A 24,121-nucleotide genomic window follows, 5' to 3' on the forward strand; every position below is an offset into this window, starting at 1 on the left:
ACCTTTCGAGGTGCTACCAAGCTTTTGAATGCATCAAATATTTTAAAAGTATGATCTGAAAAGTTTCACGAAAAATTGACTTCAGGAAGGATAAATTACGAAAATACCCTTAAGGTGTATTTTGCTAATTTCACATCTTTCAAGGTGCAATTAGGGTTTTCAAAATTCTAAAAATCATCAAATAATATCAAACAATGATCTAGAGCATTTTGTGAAATTTTGACCTTGGGAAAGTAAAATGACAAAAATACCCCTAAGTTATTTTTATAATTTAACACCTCTTAAGGTGTGATTTGGGTTTTTAATACATTAAAAATCCTAAAAAAAAATCAATTATGATCTACAAATTTTCACAAAAATTTCACTTTGAGAAGGCTAAATTATAAAAATATCCCTAAAATGTATTTTGGTAATTTTACTATCTCAAAGTGCAATCAAAGTTTTTGGGGCTTTAAAATTACTAAATTCAATCTTAATCCATATTGGTTCCAATTTGATTATCACAAATTCATCCAAGGGTTTAAAATTTACCTTTCTTTTTGTTTCAAGGAGCAAACTTTCACCTTTAGATCAAGATTCCCAATGTGATCAATGGTCCAAATAATTTACTACCAAAGATGTAATTTTGAAAGCTCTTGGATCAAATGAAAAGATTATTTTACCTTTAATACAAAGTTTTTCTTCTTTAGGCCATTTTCCTAGAAATCAATGCTCTCATGTTTATTTTGGTGATTTAAAAGCACAAAAAAATGAAATAATATGAAACTAAAATTTGTAAAGTTTCATGAAAATTCGACAATGGGAAGGTCAAATTATGAAACTACTCCAAATAGGTATTCTGGAAATTTCACACCTCCCAATGTGCTGCCATGGTTTTGAATGCACCAAAAATCAACAAATATTTTTAAAATGTGGTCTAGAAAGTTTTACAAAAAATTGACCCTATAAATATCAAATTACAAAATTACTCTTAATAGGCATTTTAGTAATTTCACAACTTTCAATGTACAATCAAGGTTTTCAACAACATAAAAATCATCAAATAATTTCAAAACATGATCTAAGGCATTTCACAAAAATCTAGCCTTAGGAAGGTCAAATTATGAAAATACCTTTTAGGGTATTTTTATAATTTCACACCTCTCAAGGTGTGATATGGGTTTCCAATGCATAAGAAATTCTCAAAAAATATTTAATTATGATATGAAAATATTCACTACAATTTGTCTTTGAGAAGGTCAAAATACAAAAATACTCTTAAAAGGTATTTTGGTAATTTTACGCTTCTTGAAATGCAATCAAGGTTTCTAGTGCTTTAAAATTACAAATTTCAATTTTAATTGACATTGGTTCCATTTTGAATATCACAAATTCATCCAAATCCAAAATTCACCCTTGTTTTTGTTTCAAGGATCAAACTTTCACCCTTGGATCAAGATTTCTAATGTGATCCAACGGTCTAGATTGTTTACTGCCAAATATGTACTTTTCAAAATTCTTAGATCACGTGAAAAGACCATTTCACCCTTAATACAAAATTTTCAATCTTTAAGCTATTTTCTTGGAAATTAAAGTTCTCATGTTCACTTTTATGATTTTAAAGTACAAAAAATATGAAATAATATGAGACTAAAATCTAAAAGGTTTCATGAAAATTTGACTATAGGAAAGTTAAATTACAAAATTACCACTAAAAAGTATTTTGGTAATTTTGCACCTTTCATGATGCTGCTATGGTTTTGAATGTACAAAAAATTATGAAATATTTAAAAAATATAATCTGAAAAGTTTCGTAAAAAATTGACCTTGGGAAGGTCAAATTACAAAATTACCTTTAAGGGGTAATTTCACACCACCCAAAGTGTGATCTCAATTTTTAATGCATCAAAAATCCTAAAAAAAAATTCAACTATGATCTAAAAATTTTCACAAAAATTTAACTTTAAAAAAGTTAAATTACGAAAATACTCCTAATGGTATTTTGAAAATTTTATGTTTTTCCGAAATGCATTTAAGGTTTTTAGTGCTTTAAAATGATAAATTATTGTCACAAATTCATCCAAAGGTCCAAAATTCTCCCTTGTTTTTGTTTCAAGTAGCAAACTTACACCCTTGGATCAAGATTCCCAATGTGATCCAACAGTTCATATTGTTTACTACCAAAGATGTGATTTTGATAGCTCTTGAATCAAGCGAAAAGATAATTTTACCTATAATATAAAGTTTTTGGTGTTTAGGCCATTTTCTTTATAAGTTGATACTTTTGTGTTCATTTTTTGTGATTTTAAAGCACTAAAAATCATAAAATAATATGAAACTAAATTTGAAAAGTTTTGTAAAAATCTAACATCGGGAAGGTCAAATTACAAAATTACCTCTAATAAGTATTTTGGTAATTTCACACCTCTTGAGGTGCTACCATGATTTTAAATGCCTCAAAAGTCATCAATATTTTAAAAGCATGACCTAGAAAGTTCACAAAAAATCGATTTTGAGAAGGTCAAATAGGCAAATTACCTTTAAAGGGTATTTTGCTAATTTCACATCTTCCAAGGCATGATCAATGTTTTCAAATTCTAAAAGTCATCAAATAATATCAAACCATGATCTAGAGCATTTTGTAAAATTTCAACCTTAGAAAGGTAAAATGACAAAAATACCCCTAAAGGTATTTTTGTAATTTCACACCTTTTAAGGAGTGATCTAGGTTTTTGATGAATCAAAATCCTAAAAAAAATTCAATTATGATCTATAAATTTTCATGAAAATTTAACTCCAAAAAAGTCAAATTACAAAAATATTGCTAAAAGATATTTTGGTAATTTTATCCTTCTCGAAGTGCAATTAAGGTTTTTAAAGCTTTAAAATTACAAAATTCAATCTTAATCCACATTGGTTCCAATTTGATTGTCACAAATTCATCCAAAGCTCCAAAATTCACCCGTGTTTTTATTTCAATGAGAAAATTTTCACCTTTAGATCAAGATTCCCAATGTGATCAATGGTCTAGATTGTTACTGCCTAAGATGTAATTTTGAAAGATTTTGGATCAGATGAAAAAACCATTTTGCCCATAAAACAAAGTTTTCATTCTTTAAGCCATTTTTTTGAAAATCGATGCTTTTATGTTCATTTTTGTGATTTTAAACCACTAAAAATATGAAATAATATGAAAATAAAATCTTAAAAGCTTCATGAAAATTAGACATCAAAAAGGTTAAATTACGAAATTATCCTATTTTGGTAATTTCACTCCGCCCAAGGTGCTGCCATGGTTTTGAATACTCCAAAAATCATCAAATATTTTAAAAGCATGATCTGAAAAATTTTGCAAAAGACTAACCTCGGAAAGGTTCAATTATGAAATTATCCTTAAGGGATATTTTGGTAATTTCATACCTTCTAAGGTGCGATTAAGGTTTTCAAAATTTTAAAAATTATCAAATAATATCAAACCTTGGTTTGGAACATTTCACAAAATTTCAATCTTGAGAAAGTCAAATTATGAAAATACCCCTAAAGGTATTTTTGTAATTTCACACATCTCAATCTGTGATTTGAGTTTTTATTGCATAAAAATTTTCAAAAATATGCAATTATGATTTGAAATTTTTCATATTTGAAAACTTTCATGAAAAGTCGACTCTGAGAAAGTCAAATTACGAAAATACTTCTAAAAGATAGTTTAGTAATTTTACACTTCTCGAAATGCAATCAAGTTTTTCAATGCCTTAAAATCACAAACTTCAATCTTAATCCACATTAGTTCCAATTTCATTCTCACAAATTCATCTAAGGGTCCAAAATTCACTTTTGTTTTTGTTTCAAAGAACAAACTTTCACCATTGGATCAAGATTCCCAGTATGATCAACGGTCCAAATTATTTACTACTAAAGAAGTGATTTTTAAAGCTTTTAAACCAAATGAAAATATTATTTTGCCCTTAATACGTAGTTTTCAATCTTCAGGCCATTTTTTTCAAAATCGATGCTTTCATATTCTTTTTTGTGACTTTAAAGCACCAAAAATCATAAAATAATATGAAACTAAAATCTAAAAAATTTCGTGAAAATTTGACATGAGAAATGTCAAATTATAAAATTACCCTTAAAGGTTATTTTGATAATTTACACCTCCCAAGGTGCAGTGATTGTTTTGAATGCTCCAAATATCATCAAATATTTTAAAAGCATGATTTAGAAAGTTTTGTGAAAATTCAACCTTGGAAAAATCAGATCACAAAATTATCCTTATAATGTATTTTAGTAATTTCACACATTCTAAAATATGATCAAGGTTTTCAAATCATAATCTAGAACATTTTGTGAAATTCTGACCTTACAAAGGTTAACTAACAAAAACACCTCAAGGGTATTTTTGTAATTTCACATTTTTCAAGGTGTGACCTAGTTTTTAATGTATAAAAAATCTTTAAAAAAATTCAATTATAATCTGAAAATTTTTATAAAAATTTGACTTTAAGAAGGCCAAATTATGAAAATATCTCTAAATGATATTTTGGTAATTTTACCCTTCTCAAAGGGCAATCAAAGTTTTTAGTGCTTCAAAATCACAAATTTCAATCTTAATCTACATTTGTTCCAATATGATTATCACAATTTCATCTAAGGGTCAAAAACTCACATTTGTTTTTGTTTTAAAGAATAAATTTTCATTCTTGTATCAAGATTCCTAATGTAATCCCAAGGTCCAGATTATTTACTGCCAAAGAAGTGATTTTTAAAGCTCTTGGATCATGTAAAAAGACCATTTTATTCATATTACAAAGTTTTCAATTTTTAGAGTATTTTCTTGGAAATCGATAGTCCTGTGTTCATTTTTGTGATAGAAACTACAAAAAAATCATGAAATAATATGAAATTAAAATATAAAAAATTTCGTGAAAATTCGACATTGAAAATATCAAATTACGAAATTATCCTTAAAGAATATTTTGATAATTTCATACATCTCGAAAGTGCAGTCATAGTTTTGAATTTACAAAAAATTATCAAATATTTTAAAAGTATGATATGAAAAGTTTCACAAAAAATCGATCTTGGGAAGCTTAAATTACGAAATTATTTTTAAAAGGTATTTTGATAATTTCACACCTTTTAAGGTGCAATCAAAATTTTTAAAATTCTAAAAATCATCAAATAATAGCAAACTATTCTTTAAAGCATTTTACGAAATTTCAACCTTAAGAAAGTTTAATTATGAAAATATCTTTAAAGGTATTTTTATAATTTCACACCTCCGATGGTGTGATCTAGGTTTCTAATGCATCAAAAATCCTAAAAAAATTCAATTATGATTAGAAAATTTCAACAAAAATTTGACTTCGAGAAGACTAAATTATGAAAATACCATCAAAATGTATTTTGATAATTTTACTTATTCGAAATGCAATAAAGTTTTTAATACTTTAAAATCATAAACTTCAATTTTAATCCACACTGGTTCCAATTTTATTGTTACAAATTCATCCAAGGATCCAAAATTCACCTTTATTTTTGTTTGAAATAGCAAACTTTTACCTTTGGATCAAAATTTTCAATATGATCCAACATTCCAAATTGTTTATTATCAAAGATATGATTTTTAAAACTTTTGCATCAAGTAAAAATATTTTTTTACCTCAAATATAAAGTTTTCAATCTTTAAACTATTTTCTTGAAAAATGAAGCTTTTGTGTTAATTTTTGTAATTTTAAAACACAAAAAAATTATAAAATAATATAAAATTAAAATTTAAAAAGTTATGTGAAAATTTAATCTCCTAAAAGTCAAATTATAAAATTTTTTATTTTTGTAATTTTATACTTTCGAAAATGCTTCATAATTTTGAATACTATAAAAATCATTAAATATTTTTAAAATATAATATGAAAATTTTTCAAAAAAAATCGATTTCGAAAATATTAACTTACGAAATTACGTTTAAAAATAGAATGATCATTATGGCTTTTGACTCAATTGCAATTGGTTGGCGATATTTAGACGATAGGCTTACATCTCTGGTGATCTAAGTTCAGGTAACTCGCTCTTCCATAACCACTCATGCTTGCCGCTGTCTTAACTTCTCTCATTCCTTTATCTTCTTCCTTGAACTCAAACCAAAATCCTTCCAAAACCCTAAGAGGAAATCCCTCTTTTAACAAAAATTTTGAATTCTCTATCTCGGAAAACCCCAATAATGGCCCCATTAAGATGCCTACAGCTCCGTGGATGAAGGCTCCTCTCCTTCTCCAACCCCGTGAAATGTTAAACCTTTCAAAACCCACCACCAAAAAGGGCTCAAACAGAAATGCTAAGGCACCTGACAAGGCATTGTTTGGTAAGGAAAGTGGGGTTAGAGGGAAGAAAGTGACGAAAAAGATCATTAGAAACGTGGAAAAGCTACAAAGAAATGCTGTTTTGGAAGATACCCAGATTGGGATTTGTGAAGAATTCGAGCTGGGGAATTGGTTGGAGGAGATTGGAAGAGATGGAGAAGCGAAGAAATATGATGCAAAAATGCCTTGGTTGAGAGAAGAAGAGAAAGTTATGTTTAGGAGGATGAAAAAGGAGAAAGTTTTGACTCAAGCTGAGATTAGTCTTGATGAGGATTTGCTTGAGAGATTGAGAAGGAAGGCTATGAGGATGAGGAAATGGGTTAAGGTGATGAAAGCTGGTGTAACTCAGGCTGTTGTTGATGAGATAAGGTTGGCTTGGGGGAAGAATGAGCTTGTAATGGTGAAATTTGGCGTCCCTTTGTGTAGAAATATGGATAGAGCAAGAGAAATTGTTGAGGTTTGTTTTCTGTTGATTTCTTTTGCGTTTTTGTTTTCTTGAGGATTCTTCTTTTTATTGATAGTTTTTTGTTTTATGTTAGAAGTTTCAAGGCTGTTTATTGTTGGTCATATATCTTTTATAATTTGAAAAGGTTACAATATGTTTAGAACCAAATGAAAATAGGATTCATTACAATTCAATTCTAGAAAAGAATACTTGATAGGAATATTCATGTATTAAGGAAGAGTATTATTGTATGAAAGGGTATTTTAAGGTAACATTTTCTCTCTTCATATGCAAATAATAATAATTTTTATGTGTTTTTTAATGATTAGTCGATTATAAATAATCATTTAAGATTATTGTTTGTTATGTTTCAAACATAGATAAATCGGCAGATTTTGGATATAACCATATCAAACTTTCTGATGGTTAAATCTTTTCATAACAGATGAAGACTGGGGGCTTGGTTGTATGGAGCAAGAAAGATATTCTGGTTGTATACAGAGGTTGGACTTGGATACATGGGCTGACTTCAAAATTTTCTCTAATGGAGTATTCATCATGTTTTGCCAATGGTCAAGAAATATCTTCATCTGCAGTCAGTCGCCTTACTTCAGGCAATACTATTAATATGTCTCAAGAAAAATCTAATCTACGTGCTTTGGGGAGAAGTTTGTATAGAGAAGACAGAGAAAAGGAGTCTACGCCAACCAGCATCTATATCAAAGGAGATGAAAATAACCGAACAGTTGTTGGGTCATTGTATGAGAGAGAAACTGATAGATTATTGGATGGTTTAGGACCTCGCTTTATTGACTGGTGGATGCGAAAGCCACTACCAGTTGATGCAGACTTGCTTCCAGAAGTGGTTCCTGGATTTAGGCCTCCATTAAGGCTTTCTCCTCCAAACACTAGATCAAAATTGAATGAAGCAGAGTTGACATATTTGAGAAAGCTTGCTCATCCTTTACCTTTTCATTTTGCTCTTGGTACCACCTTGTCTATTGTAAACTTATTGGCTAGAATTTACACATGCACCTCAGTGTTGGCATGGGCATTTGTGCATTGTGGTAGACATATGGCATATGCATGTATTATTCCTACCATTAAGTAACTACCATAGACAATAAGGGAAGGGAAAATAATCTAGTCTATCTGGAAAAACATTTGCCTCTGTAATTACTGAGAAGTTATTTTGAGGGTAAATCTGCAATTCCACATTATACATTAGTACTAATTCATTGACAACACTCTTGATGTTTTAAATTTTGTATAACAAATGATGTACTGGGCTATGCTCGGCTGCTTTGTGTTTCACTAATGTTTGCACTTTTCAAAATTCTTGATTCTGGTTTCTTCTTCTTGCTGAAGGGAGGAATAGGAACCTTGAAGGCTTGGCTGCTGCTATCTTGAAATTATGGGAAAAAAGTCTCATAGCAAAGATTGCTATAAAATGGGGGATTCAAAATATTGACAATGAGCAAATGGCATATGATCTCAAGGTAAGTCTATAATTCTTTTGACCTGTTTAACAATCATGGTCTCTTAAGTTTGCTCTATTTATTAAAAACATGGGCAAATCTGTGTTTATATGGTCAACAAACTTGATTTGTGCCATCACTAAGTTGCATCAGGGTGGTTTAAGTGTCATGTCTTTAGAGAACAATATGATGGACCTCTTTGTGAGCCTGACTTGAAATTCTTTTGGTTTAAGGATAAAAATTTTCTGATCAATCCCATGCTTGAATCCATGATATTATTGGGTACAGTGGCTCTGATAGCATTGCTATTATGATTTGATCATAAAAAACCCTGTGTAGGTGAATTTAGGACTTTATTGAAACTAAGGCTCTTGGAAGGTTCACTGGTAGCCTTCCATGCCTTGCAATCTGGTATGGCCCTATCAGCATGACATGCATGCACATTTATGCTTGCCATTTATGATTATGAACAGCTAAATATATTAAATTTACGATGACTAATACATCTGATTATGCAGAATCTCACGGGAGGAATTTTGTTATTACGCAATAAGTTCCTAATAATATTTTATAGGGGTAAGGATTTCCTTCCTCAAGGTGTTGCTAATTTGGTAGTTGAGAGAGAAATGGCACTCAGAAGATGCCAACTTAATGAAGAAGGTGCTAGAGTGAAAGTGGCTGAAACCTTTCAGGTTGCTGATGAACCTTTGGCTAAGAGTAGCACTGTAGGAACTTTATCAGAATTTCATGATATCCAGGCGAAATTTGGAGACCTGGAAAAAGAAAATAATGAACTTGAACTTCAATTGGAAGCTCAAAAGGAAAACTTAGAGAGGGAATTGAGGAACCAAGAACGCAAGCTTTCAATTGTAAGATCCCTTCCTCTTTGTTTTTTTTTTTTTACTTGTTCTGAATCATTAAACCTCCTACACCATTTTCACCTGTTTAAACTTGTCGCTTTCATGCTTAACATCATATTGTTTCATTTGGGAGTGCTGTTTGCTGACACAATCTTATTTCACTTTGCAGCTTAACATAAAGATAGAGAAGTCAGCTAAAAAGCTAGCAAAGTTGAATTCTTCGTGGCAACCTGCTGAGCTGGATGTGGATCTTGAAATAATTGCTGAGGAGGAGAGAGAATGCTTGCGGAAGATAGGACTGAAACTCCATAGTTGCTTGGTACTTGGTAAGGGAAAGACTGCTCTTCTAGTTGCCAATTGAATCTTTTTTTCTTTCAAATCTATTGATTGAAAATTTTTGATAGCTTTTATGCTGATATTTCCACCATCTAAATTCAGCGATCTTGCCCATATATCAGTTTCTCTCTCTCTTGATTTATCTTTTGTTTAAATATGTTCAGGTCGGCGTGGGGTCTTTAATGGCGTCATAGAAGGAGTACATCAACATTGGAAGCACAGAGAAGTTGTCAAGATAATCACAATGCAGAGAGTGTTTGTACGAGTCATCCATACTGCAAAATTGCTTGTAGCAGAGAGTGGTGGGATTTTGGTTTCAATTGAGAAGCTAAAAGATGGCCATGCTATAATCATATACCGAGGAAAAAATTATCGACGCCCTTTGAAGCTAATGACTGACAATCTTCTAACTAAGAGGGAAGCATTACAAAGGTCTATCGAATTGCAGAAAATTGGAGTAAGCTCCTTTTATCTTTTTTCTTCTCTCTCACAAGTTTACTGCTCTTACCATTCTACAGAAATTTTCTGTTTAATCTCTTTGTCCATTGTGCGTTTCTAGGCTGAAACATGATCTCTTTCTGTTTTTTTTTTTGGTATCAGTCATTGAAGTTTTTTGCTTACCAACGACGACAGGCAATCTTAGATTCGGAACTCAAACTGGTAAGGATAAAGTTTTTTATTCTCATCAGTGATACACCTACATCTTAAAATAGCTTGTGAAACCTTGTAAACTCCAGTAAAGCAAAGCTTACCCATATTTTCTTATTTACCTTTTAAACTGATGTACTGAAACTTTAGGCCGAGCTAAAGAAAAGAAGAGTTGGTACTCTGCAAGGGTGGCAAGCTGCTGACTAACAGATGTTCTATGAATTGTGATGTACACTGGAAGTTTCTACTGTAATCAATCATCAATATTATTTGACGATGGCTCTTGGTATCTTGCAAATTGAAAATTTTGAATTATGTAATATTCCATTTTTGGGTCTTGATTCAAGTTTATTATGTATGCAGGCAAAAATGGAGAAAGACTCCTGGATGAGATGGTTGCACGTGCTTGTGTGCATCACTATAGTAACAGTGTAGCAAGTTAGCCAAGCTCTTGACTGCCCATCCTGGGGAAATTCAGACAAGATTTCTTTCTACTTCTTGTAAGTGTTGATTCAGACATTTTAAGCTTGAGATGGTACACAGAAAAAACAGTTGCAAACACTTATTCAGGTGATGATCTAACACGATATCCTGAATCCAAGGCAGGACTGGTCAGCCCTGATTATGCCACGTGTTCCTCAATGGTGTTACACCTTATTCCCATATAGTCGTGCAGCCAATTGATTTTTCTTACTTGGTTGAAGTCACTAATTAGTCAATATCCGGTGCAACTTATGGACTAGCAGGGGTTGGTGTGCAGGTTTCTATCTGCATGGTTCATGTTGAAATGCTACAGTTGAGAGGACAGTATCTCAGTTATCCATTCTGGCACTCAAGTACATTTGTTCCACTTCCAATCATGGTAGCCACTGAATAATCGTGATATAACACCAGATCCACAAACTGAGCTGAATCTGACAGTGGACTATTTGAGAAGCTTTTGGCATCTCTTAGATGGCATGCTTTTGGTGCAGGAGTAGATTTTCAACATTTAGTGGCATTAAGTAGTGAGCTAGAACAATGAACAACATTCCTATTTAGAGAAGCAATTTCAGGAATGACACTTCAACTTTCATCTAGGACAAGAATTGCACTCCTACTTGGAGAAGCACATGTGAAGAAAATTGATATCCCATCTTTATGCTGTAACAGTTAGCTTCAGTTGCACATTTCTCGTATATTTCTAACTAGTTCAAAGTTAACCTGTTGACAATCTTGCTATCGTTTGTTGCCTGCGAAAAACACAATGCCACTAAATGACAATGGTTAATAATTATTTGGATTAAGTATAACTAATTATGATGTAAGGGATACGTCATTGCCTTGTAGACAGAATAATCAGAGCGTAATTTTCCTGGATTCTTGGGTCCTCTGCTTACCCGCTATGTAAAGATTAATTTATGATTTAGTTAGGTTCATTTGATTGGTATATGGTTCTGATGCTTTAATTATTCATGCAATATTACTATTATTATTGTTGACTCTGGCATGACTGTTATTACGCTTCACAATTCTAATCCATTCCTCAACATATTGGAGAATGTTTGCATCACAGGATTATCACCTTCTGGCCTCATTTATTCTTATTATGAAATGAGAAAAAGGGAGAGGGATGGAAATTGAAGGAATAGGTTGATGAACTATGAACTTTGAAGTTGCAGATGATTCCTGTAGGAAGATAAAGTGGCTTCTCAATCTTCCATTTGGTTGTTATGATATTGGTTTAGTCAGTCTAGTTTGATAGCTACAAAAAAGATATCACAAGAAGAAACTTGGTTTGCATGAGTGTTTCTGAATTCATTTACTAAGAATAGCTGTTTTATTATAGTAGGAATGTGGCATTTCTGCCATAGATGTAGGCAATGGCTCTAACATATAAGGTGCATTTCCATGAGAAGATGGTCCTTGTATTGGTTCTTCATAATTGATATGTTAGTTTGCAATCACTCTATCTCCTCTTTGGCTGGAAGTCGTCTTTTACTTATACAGCTTGCTTTAAATCTTCTTGATAAGTTCGTCGATACATTTCTGTTTATGATCCTTCTAGCAGCTTAAGTATCAGTAAGAACCTTGCATACCTTACTTTTCCATATTTTGATTAATTGCTCATAAGATTCTCATTATGTTTTGTCAGTAATTGTTTCAAATGGCAAGCAGAAGTGTTTCTGGAGGAAGGATATATGGAAGTGGGGGTTTTTGTTGATTGTAAGCATTGAATTTTGTCTTTGTATGCAGCTTGATTTCACTGTCTTGATAGCCCAGCAAAGCACACGGGTCATGCTCGGCCCAGCCCGGTTGCTTCACAGCGTGTCTTGCCAAGCACAAACCACACCTTTTCGAGCCATATCATGCCATTAACTGCCCGGCCTATATGACACCTTAACCTGTATAGCTTGCGTGTAAATCTACTTGATAAGATAGTCGATACTTACACCGTTTAAGATCTTTCATGCATACCTTATTTTTCCATATTTTGATTTATGTTTCTCAGTAATTGTTTCAAATAGTTAGGTGTTGGTATATATGGAAGTTGGGGTTTTCGTTGATTGTTGGTATTGTTAGTATTGAATTTCGTCTTTTTATGCAGCTTGATTTCACTGTCTTTGATAGGTGTCGCTTTTACTTAGTAAAGGTTCTTTTATTGCTCTAACCTCAATACGATCAGCTTATTTATATATCCATTTTCCAAGGATTGGCTCTCAATCGATATGGATGTTGACCGCTGTCTTATATGCAAACTTATTATATACCATAAGAACTTGCATAGCTAACCGGCCATATGATTTCTAGCTGGGAGTGCATAAAATCAGTACCTGCAGGCTGAAAAATGAAAGAAAAAAGAAAATGAGAAAAACAAAAAATTTAAAGAGCCGACATAATATTCTTTGGTGATCACCTTCCATTTGATATAACTAACAGTTGTTTTGCCGCCTTGTTCTAATATAAGTAGTAAACATGCCTCCATTCAGTTTCTTAAATGCTTCTTGATTAATGCTTATTGCTGTTAAGAATTTTGTCTCCAATAGGAATATTGACTCCAAGCAGTTCCCGAAGGCAAGTTTGTTCCAAGGGTTTGAACGGTGCATAGGGGTTCTCTCTAATTTTAATTAATCCCTGAAGTTTGAAATTTATTAGATTCTTGAAATATATCCAAATTCAACTTGCAAATAGCAGAACATATATTGGAGACTGTAACCAGATATTTGACAGCCATGAATTTAGTACTGAATATGATTTAAGTTCACTAGCTGGGTCTGATTACACATACTTTTTTTCATACACTAGATGAACTATATTCATTGTCATCCATGTGAGTTGTTTTTAGGTGATCTTGGAGGAGAAAACAGGAAAGGTGTTGGTGGAATTGACAGATTCAATGCTTCCTTGTAACATCTCTTTGCCTTCGTAATTGATGGTCGATCCGATGGATTACTTTGAATGCACCCCAAACTCACTATGATCATCTTTCTCGTTAGTTCTTCATTTTCAATTGTCATTTCTTTAAGTTTCAAATTTGCTTCTTTCAGTCGCCTGTAAATCCATAAAGAAAAATTCGCTTTACTAGTAGGATTATGAATATTTTCTTTTTCTCCAACCATTTCAAGGACTATCATCTCATAGCTATAAACATCGGATGTGAGAGATTACTCTGAAACTTTGGCAAAATACCTCCAGAGCAATATATCCAATAGTTCCTCTAGCATTTATGGTAGAAATAGTACTATCCTTCCACTCAAATAATTTTTTAAGATCGAAACCGAATTTTTGTGGCAAAATCTCTCATCTAGGGGGATATTGTGCGGCTTTATGTCAAAGTGTAAAATCCTAGTGTTACAACCTTGAAGTAAGTATTCTAATCCTCTAGCAACGCCGATTGCGATGTCATACAATGTTTTCACCTCTAGTTGATGGGATTTATCCGGAGATGTTCAATGGCAAATGAATTTATCCAACCAGCCATTGGGCATGAATTCGTAGATTAGATCTCTTATTGAGATCTCACAGCTGAAACCGACGAATGCCACTATATTGGCTTGGGAGGTTCTGCTAATGCTAGCTACTTCATTAACAATTTCCTTTCCACTTACCTTGGATTCACTGCGGACTTTTACTGCAACCAATCGGCCATCAGGTAATTTACCTTTATAAAGAAAACTCCAACACAGATTATTTATGTATTTCTTGTTCTGTTGGCAATCATACCAGAAAGGGAATCATTTTCACTCCATAGAAACCCAAAGCCATTAGCAAGGGTCACACGCAGAGTTGCTGAACTTGGGTTGTTTTCCAAAACCTGTAAAATTGAAGTAAATGCTGGAAGAATAACACTGCTACGACATGATCTCAACGTATCCTTTGCTGCAGTTGAGAGGTTGTAAAAGGCAGATGTGGCCACGAAGTGGCCCATGATGTCAGTTCCATTCATGGTGCAATTGAATTGATGATTTGAAAGTCCTATCAACTGATTTGCATTCGTTGGACAATCATAATAAAGTGTTATGTTCTTGGTACTCGGAGCAGTGTGGAAAGGGCTAAGATTTGAAAAGGTGTTGACGAGGTGCCGGGGACAAAGCACATTATAAGAACTATCCATTGGAGCAACATTGAAAGATCGAAGGGACAAATTGAATACAAGAACTAGGTAATTTTGTGAACTAACTGTAATCGTGGGATTACCACCCTCACAGCATAACTCACATCCCTGTTCGCCACAATACTCTGGGCTACCCCGTTGCCGAAGAGGATAACCGAGCTTTTGGATGATTCCACAATGAAATAGTTTGTTGTATTCTAGGGATTTTCTTATCGTCGCTGCTGAACAAACACACCAAACTTGTATAGACAAAAAGATTGTGAGTAGCCTAGCAAGGGGAAGGATCCTGAAACCTTGAGACATATTTGCAGCAAATTAAAGGCAAAAATAAGTATAAAAGTTCGAAATAATTTTTGAAATATTAATAAATTAATATTAATTTATTTTGAATAAATTTGTATGAATTGAAACAATTATTTTATGATTAAACAAAATGTCAGAACGATTTGAAGTATATAATTATTCTAATAGTCTTAACCATTTGAAATGATTCGATAAATAAATTTATTTTTTAAATATCTTACTTATTAGATTTTGAAATATTATGAAATTAGTATTATTAATAAGCTTGTATGAATAAAATAATTATTTTATGACAAAAGAAAAAGTTATAATGATGAAATAGATAATCATTCATATAATCTTAAATATTTGAATAGGTTTGGTAATTAGATTTATTTTTTAATTTTTTTTTGGTTATCAAGTTTCGGAACATTATTAAATTTGCATTATTTTATTTCAAACAATATAGTATAAATAGAACTAATTATTTGATGACAAAATAAAAAGTTATAATAATTTGAAATAGATAATTATTCAAATAGTCAAAACTATTTAAATTGTTTGTCAAGTAGATTTACTTTTTAAATCTCTTATTGATTAATTTTTCAAATATTAATAAATTAATATTATTTTATTTCAAATAAACTTATATTAACAAAAATAATTATTTTATGATAAAACAAAAAATAATAATGATTATGTAAATAGTTATAATTATTTGAACCGGTTCTGTAAATAGAATTATTTTCTTAATCTCTTACTTATAAAATTTTCAAATATTAATAAATTAATTTTATTCTAATCCGAATAAGCTTGTGTAAGTTGAAATAATTGTTTTATGACAAAACAAAAAGTTATAAATATTTGAAATAAATAATTGTTCATATACTCTTAATTATTTAAACTAGTTCGGTAAACAGATTTATTTTTTAAATCTCATAATTATTAATTTTTAGAATATTACTAAATTATTATTATTTTATTTTGAATAAACTTATATGAATAGAAATAATTATTTTATGATAGAACAAAGGTTATAACAATTTGAAATAGATAATTGTTCAAATAGTTATAACTATTTGAACTGGTTCAGCAAATAATTTTTTTTTTAAATCTCTTATTAATTCTTAAAATATTAATAAAGTAGTATTATTTTATTTTGAAAAAGCTTGTATGCTAAAAAATAATTGTTTTATGACAAAACAAAAGGTAATAACAATTTAAAATAGATAGTTGTTTAAATGGTTATGATTATTTGAACTTATTCGATAAATTGATTTATTTTTTAAATCTTTTGCTTATTAATTTTGAAAATATTAATAAAGTAGTATTATTTTATTTTTTATAAGCTTTTATGAAATAAAACAGTTATTTTATGACAAAACAAATGGTCATAATGATTTTAAATCAATAATTGATGAAATAGTTATAACTATTTGAACTTGTTCTGTAAACAGATTTATTTTCTCAAATCTCATGTTTATTAATTTTTTGAATGTCAATAAATTAGTATTATTTTATTCCAAATAACTTTGTACGAACTGAAATAATTATTATATGACTAAATAAAAAATTAAAATGATTTAAAATAGATAATTATTCTAATAATCTTAACTATTTAAACTGGTTAGGCAAACCATTTATTTTCTAAATCTCTTATTAATTTTTAGAATATTATTCAATTAGTATTATTTTTATCCAAATAAGCTTGATGATAAAAATAATTGTTTTATGAGAAAAGAAAGATCATAACTATTTGATATTGATATTTGTTCGAATAGTCATAACTATTTGAAGTGGTTTGAAAAACAACTTTAGTTTTTAAATCTCTTGCTTATTAATTTTTGAAATAAAGTAGTATTATTTTATTTCATATAAGTTTTTATGAATTGAAACAATTATTTCATGACAAAAAAAAAGGTCATAACACTTTAAATAAATAATTGTTCAAATAGTCAAATCTATTTTAACTTATTTGGTAAACAAATTTATTTTTTTAAAATATCTTGCTCATTAATTTTTTGAATGTTAATAAATTAGTATTATTTTATTTTGAATAAGTTTGTATGAACTGAAATAATTGTTTTATGACTAAACAAAAGGTTAAAACGATTTGAAATAGATAATTATTCTAATAGTCTTAACTATTTGAACTGGTTCGATAAACACATTTAGTTTTTAAATCTCTTACCTACTAATTTTTGGAATATTATTAAATTAGTATTATTTTAATATGAATAAACTTGTATAAAAAGAAACAATTATTTGATGACAAAACAAAGATCATAAAGATTTAAGATAGATAATTGTTCAAATAGTCATAACTATTTAAACTGTTTTGATAAATAAATTTCATTTTTAAATCTCTTATTAATTATCAAAATATTAATAGATCAATATTATTTTATTTTAAATAATTTTGCATGAATAGAAATAATTGTTTTACAATAAAATAAAATGTCATTGCGATTTGAAATCGATAATAATTCAAATGGACATGACTATTTGAACTTATTCGATAAATAAATTTATTTTTTAAATCTCAAACTTATTAATTTTAGAATATTAATAAATTAGTATTATTTTATTTTGAATAAAATTGTATGAATAGAAATAATTATTTTATGACAAAACAAAAGATTATAACGATTTAAAATAAATAATTATTAAAATAGTCATAAGTATTTGAACTTACTCGGTAAATAGATATATTTTTTAAATCTTTTACTTATTAATTTTTAAAATTTTAATAAATTAATATTATTTTATTTCAAAAAAGCTTTTGTGAATAGAAACAATTGGTTTATGACAAAACAAAATGTCATAACGATTTGAAATAGATAATTCTTTAAATAATCATAACTATTTGAACTGTTTTTGTAAATAGATTTCGTTATTAAATCTCTTATTAATTATCAAAATATTAATAGAACAATATTATTTTATTCTAAATAATTTTGCATAGATAGAAACAATTGTTTTACAATGAAACGAAATGTTATTACGATTTGAAATAGATAATAATTCAAATAGACATGACTATTTGAACTTGTTCGGTAAACAAATTTATTTTTTAAATCTCAAACTTATTAATTTTTAGGATACTAATAAATTAGTATTATTTTATTTTGAATAAAATTGTATGAATAGAAATAATTATTTTATGACAAAACAAATGGTCATAACAATTTGAAATAAATAATTGTTCAAATAGTCATAACTTTTTGAACTTATTCGTTAAACAAATTTATTTTTTAAATCTTTTACGTATTAATTTTTGAAAATTTAATAAATTAATATTATTTTATTTCAAAAAAGCTTTTATGAACCGAAACAATTGGTTTATGACAAAACAAAATGTCATAATGTTTTGAAATAGATAATTATTCAGATAGTCATAACTATCTAAACTTTTTTTGTTAAACATACTCTTTTTTTTTTAATTCTCTTACTCATTTTTTTTGAAATATTAATAAATTAATATTATATTACTTCAAACAAGCTTATATGAACTGAAACAAATATTTTATTATAAAAAAATATCATAATGATTTGAAATAGCTAATTATTCAAATAGTCATGATTATTTAAACCTGTTCGATAATTATATTTATTTTTTAAATATTTGATTTATTAATTGTCAAAGTATTTTAAATTAATTTTATTTTAATATGAATAAACTTATATGAATATAAATAATTATTTTATGATAAAACAAAAAGTCATAACAAGTTGAAATAAATGATTGCTCAAATGGTCATAACGATTTGAACTTATTTCGTAAACAGATTTATTTTTTAAATATTTTACTTATTAATTGTCTTAATATTAATAAATTTATATTATTTTATTCGAAATAAGCTTGGATGAATAGAAAAAAATTATTTTATGACAAAACAAAAGGTAATAGCTATTTCAAATAGATAATTATTCAAACAGTCATAATTATTTAAATTTGTTCAGTAAACAGATTTATTTTTTAAATCTCTTTATTATTAATTTTTGGATTATTAATAAATTAGTATTATTTTATTTTAAATAAGTTTATATGAATTGAAACAATTCTTTTATGACAAAACAAATGGTCATAACGATTTAAAATAGATAATTATTCAAATAGTCATGATTATTTAATTTAATTTAGTAAACATATTTATTTTTTTTAATTTTTTACTTATTAATTGTCAAAATATTAATAAATTAGTATTATTTTAATTTGAATAAGCTTGTATGACCAGAAACTATTGTTTTATAACAAAATAAAAAGTTATAACGATTTGAAATAAATAATTGCTTAAATATTCATAACTAGTTGAATTGGTTCGATAAATAGATATATTTTTTAAATCTCTTATTAATTTTTAAAATATTAATAGATTAGTATTACTTTATTCCCAACAAACTTATATGAACAAAAATATTTGTTTTATGACAAAACAAAATGTCATAATGATTTGAAATATATGTCATAATTTTTTAAACTGTTTAGGTAACCAAAATCATTTTCTAAATCTCTTACTTATTAATTTTTGAAATATTAATAAATTCATTTTATTTTATTCCAAAAAAGCTAGTATAAATTCAAAAAAAAAAACCTATTTTATGAAGAAACAAAGGGTCATAATAATTTAAAATATATAATTGTTCATATAGTTTTAAATATTTGAAATGGTTCGATAAATAAATTTATTTTTTAATTCTCTTAGTTATTAATTTTTGAAATACTATTAGATTACTGTTATTTTATTTCGAATAAATTTGTATGAACAAAAAAATTATTTTATGACAAAACAAAAGGTTATAAGATTTGAAGTTTACAATTGTTCAAATAGTCATAACTATTTGAACTAGTTTGGTAAAAAGATTTATTTTTTAAATCTCGTATAGACTTCTGAAAGATTAATAAATTAGTATTATTTTATTCTGGATAAGCTTGAATTTTCAAATATAATTCTTATATGATGAAACAAATGGGAATAACAATTTAAAATAGATAATTATTGACATGGCCATAATTATTTGAACTAATTCGGTAAACAGATTCACTTTTTAAATCATTTACTTATTAAATTTTGGAATATTAATAAATTAATTTTATTTTGTTTTGAATAAGCTTGCGTGATCTGAAACGATCGTTTTATAACAAGACAAAATGTCATAATGATTTGAAATAGATAATTGTTCATATAGTTTTAACTGTTTGAACTATTTTAGCAAATAGATTTATTTTTTAAATCTCTTAGCTATTAATTTTTGGAATATTATTAAATTAGTATTATTTTATTTCGAATAAGCTTATACAAACTAAAACAATTATTTTATAATAAAACTTAATGTTATAATGATTTAAAATAGATAATTGTTCAAATAGGAACTAGTTCGGTAAACAAATTTATTTTTTAAATCACCTACTTATAAATATTTGAAATATTAATAAATTAGTATTATTTTATTCCAAATAGGCATTATGATAAAAACTATTGTTTTATGACAAAACAAAATTTCATAACGATTTAAAATAGATAATTGCTCAAATGGCCATAATTATTTGAGCTGATTCAATAAACTGACTTATTTTTTAAATCTGTAACTTATCAATTTTTGAAATATTAATAAAGTAATATTATTTTATTTTGGATCAGCTTTCATGAACTACAACAATTATTTTATGATAAAATAGAAGGTCATATTTATTTTAAATGGATAATTGTTCAAATAGTCATAACTATTTGCATTGTTTAATAAACAGATTTATTTTTTTAAATTTCTTATGTATTAATTTTTTGAATGTTAATAAATTAGTAGTATTTTATTTCAAATAAGCATGTCTGAACTGAAAAATTATTTTATGACTAAATAAAAGGTCAGAATGATTTGAAATAGATAATTGTTCTAATAGTCTTAACTATTTGAACTGATTCAGCAAACACATTTATATTTTAAATTTCTTACTTATTAATTTAGCAATATTTTACCCTAAATAAGCTTATATGAACAAAAATAATTGTTTTATGACAAAACAAAGATCATAATGATTTGAACTGGTTCCATAAATGGATTTAGTTTTTAAATCTCTTATTAATTTTTCAAATATTAAAATTTTATTATTATTTTATTTTGAATAATTTTGTATAAGTATATACAATTGTTTTATAACAAAACAAAATGTCATAACAATTTAAAATAAATGATAGATCAAATGGACATGACTATTTGAACTTGTTCGGTAGACAAATTTATTTTTTAAATCTCCAACTTATTAATTTTTAAAATATAAATAAATTAGTATTATTTTATGAATAGAAACAATTGTTTTATGACAAAACAAAAGATCATAATAGTTTGAAATAAATAATTATTCAAATAGTCATAACTATTTAAATTCACTTAGTAAACAGATTTATTTTTTAAATCTTTTATTTATTAATTTTTGGAATTTTAATAAATTAATATTATTTTATTTCAAATAAGCTTTTATGAACAGAAATAATTGATTTATGATAAAACAAAAGGTCATGATGATTTAAAATAGACAATTCTTCAAATAGTCATAACTATTTAAACGTATTCAGAAAACGTATTTACTTTTTAGATTTTTACTTATTAATATTTGAAATATTAATAAATTAGCATACTTTTATTTGAAATAAGCTTATATGAATTGAAACAATTGTTTTATTATAAAACAAAATATTACAATGATTTGAAATAGATAATTATTCAAATAATCATGACTCTTTGAACTTGTTCGGAAAACATATTTATTTTTTAACTCTTTTACTTATTAATTGTTGAAATATTAATAAATTAATATTATTTTATTCTGAATAAGCTTGTATGAGCAAAAACAATTGTTTTATGACAAAACAAAAAGTCATAACAATTTGAAATAAATAATTGTTCAAATAGTCATAAAGATTTGAACTTGTTTAGTGAACAAATTTATTTTTTAAATCTTTTACTTATTAATTATCTTAATATTAATAAATTTGTATTATTTTTTTCAAAATAAGCTTGTAAGAATAGAATAAATCATTTTATGGCAAAACAAAAGGTTATAGCAATTTCAAATAGATAATTATTGAAATAGTCATAATTATTTAAACTTGTTTGGTAAACATATTCATTTTTTAAATCTCATAATTATTAATTTTTAGAATATTATTAACTTAGTATTATTTTATTTTGAATAAGTTTCTATGAATTGAAATAATTTTTTATGCTAAAACAAAAGGTCACAATGATTTCGACTAAATATTTAATCAAATAGTCATGACTATTTGCTCTAGTTCAGTAAATATATTTATTTTTTTTATTTTTTTGGTTATTTATTATCAAAATATTAATAAATTAGTATTGTTTTAATCCGAATAAGTTTGTATGAATAGAAACTATTGTTTTATAACAAAATAAAAAGTCATAACAATTTAAAAGAAAGAATTGCTCAAATAGTTATTACTATTTGAATTGGATTGATAAACAAATTTATTTTTTAAATCTCTTATTAATTTTTGAAATATTAATATATTATTAATTTTTTCCTAACAAACTTATATGAATAAAAATATTTGTTTTATGACAAAACAAATGGTCATAACGATTTGAAATAGATAATTATTCAAATAGTCATAATTATTTAAGTTGGTTAGAAAAATAAAATTATTTTTTAAATTCCTTACATATTAATTTTTTAAATACTAATAAATTCATTTTATTTAATTTTGAATAAGCTAGTATGAATTAAAAAATTATTTTATGACACAAAAAAAATGATTTGAAATAGATAGTTATTCATATAGTCTTAACTATTGGAATTAGTTTGAGAAACAAATTTATTTATTAAATATCTTTGTTATTAATTTTTGAAATATTATTATATTAGTATTATTTTATTTCAAATAAGTTTTTTTGAATAAAAATAATTATTTTAAAATAGAACACAAGGTTATAATGATTTGAAATATACAATTATTGAAATAGTCATAATATTCAAACTAGTTCGGTAAGCAGATTTATTTTTTAAATCTCTTACTTATTAATTTTTGAAAGATTAATAAATTAGTATTATTTTATTTCGAATATACTTGTATGATAAAAAAGAATTGTTATATGACAAACAAAAGGTAATAACGATTTGAAATAGATAATTGTTGAAATGGCCATAATTATTTGAACTGATTTGGTAAACGGATTCACTTTTTAAATCACTTAGTTATTAATTTTTAGAATATTAATAATTAGTATTATTTTATTTTGAATAAGCTTGTATGAATTAAAACAATTGTTTTATGACAAAATAAAAAGCCATAACGATTTAAAATAGATAATTGTTCAAATAGTCTTAACTGTTTAAACTGTTTGATGAATAGATTTATTTTTTAAATCTCTTAGTTATTAATTTTTGAAATATTATTAAATTAGTATTTTTTTATTCTAAATAAGTTTATATGAACTGAAACAATTATTTTATAACAAAATAAAAGGTTATAATGATTTGAAATAGATAATTGTTTAAATAGCAACTACTTTGGTAAACAGATTTATTTTTTAAATCTGCTACATATTAATTTTTGAAATATTAATAAATTACTATTATTTTATTCTAAATAGGCTTGTATGATGAAAAACAATTGTTTTATGATAAAACAAAAGTTCGTAATGGTTTGAAATAGATAATTGTTTAAATGGCCATAATTATTTGAACTGATTTGATAAATTGAATTATTTTTTAAATCTCTAACTTATCAATTTTTGAAATATTAATAAAGTAATATTATTTTATTTCAGATAAATTTTTATGAACTGAAACAATTGTTTTATGAGAAAACAAAGGTCATTTTTATTTTAAATAGATAATTGTTTAAATAGTCATAACTATTTAAACTTTTTCAGTAAACAAATTTATTTTTTAAGTTTTTTGTGTATTAATTTTCTAAATGTTAATAAATTAGTATTATTTTATTTCAAATAAGCATGTATGAACTAAAAAAATATTTTATGACTAAACAAAATGTCATAATGATTTGAAATATATAACTATCATAATAGTTTTAACTATTTGAGCTGGTTAAGCAAACACATCTATTTTTTAAATCTCTTACTTATTAATTTTTAGAATATTATTAATTTAGCAATACTTT

The 24,121-nt window shown here is 26.7% G+C and overlaps 1 protein-coding gene and 1 pseudogene across 8 annotated transcripts; one reads left to right on the forward strand and one right to left on the reverse strand.

The window, feature by feature from the left end:
* Positions 1-6,030: 6,030 nt before the first annotated feature.
* LOC111290527 (chloroplastic group IIA intron splicing facilitator CRS1, chloroplastic-like) lies at positions 6,031-11,534 on the forward strand. Of its 8 annotated transcripts, none has more exons than XR_016328613.1 (10): positions 6,031-6,795; positions 7,229-7,769; positions 8,152-8,282; positions 8,780-9,130; positions 9,291-9,447; positions 9,622-9,914; positions 10,058-10,117; positions 10,256-10,391; positions 10,469-10,605; positions 10,708-11,318. XR_016328613.1 is itself a non-coding variant. In XM_022881890.2 (8 exons), exons 1-8 carry the CDS (start codon positions 6,064-6,066, stop codon positions 10,310-10,312), a joined length of 2,322 nt encoding a protein of 773 aa, XP_022737625.2. In that variant the 5' UTR covers positions 6,031-6,063; the 3' UTR covers positions 10,313-11,534. The 8 variants fall into 8 exon arrangements, 2 of the variants coding, with proteins under 2 accessions (XP_022737625.2, XP_022737612.2); XR_016328615.1 differs by having other exon boundaries at positions 10,712-11,318; XR_016328612.1 differs by having other exon boundaries at positions 10,256-10,605.
* A 1,747-nt stretch (positions 11,535-13,281) lies between these two features.
* LOC111298796 (LEAF RUST 10 DISEASE-RESISTANCE LOCUS RECEPTOR-LIKE PROTEIN KINASE-like 2.5) lies at positions 13,282-15,002 on the reverse strand (annotated as a pseudogene).
* Positions 15,003-24,121: the final 9,119 nt, after the last annotated feature.

The sequence above is a fragment of the Durio zibethinus genome, chromosome 16 (genome assembly GCF_047325235.1).
Source record: "Durio zibethinus cultivar Kanyao isolate XHJ-2024 chromosome 16, ASM4732523v1, whole genome shotgun sequence".
Classification (NCBI taxonomy): Eukaryota; Viridiplantae; Streptophyta; class Magnoliopsida; order Malvales; family Malvaceae; genus Durio; species Durio zibethinus.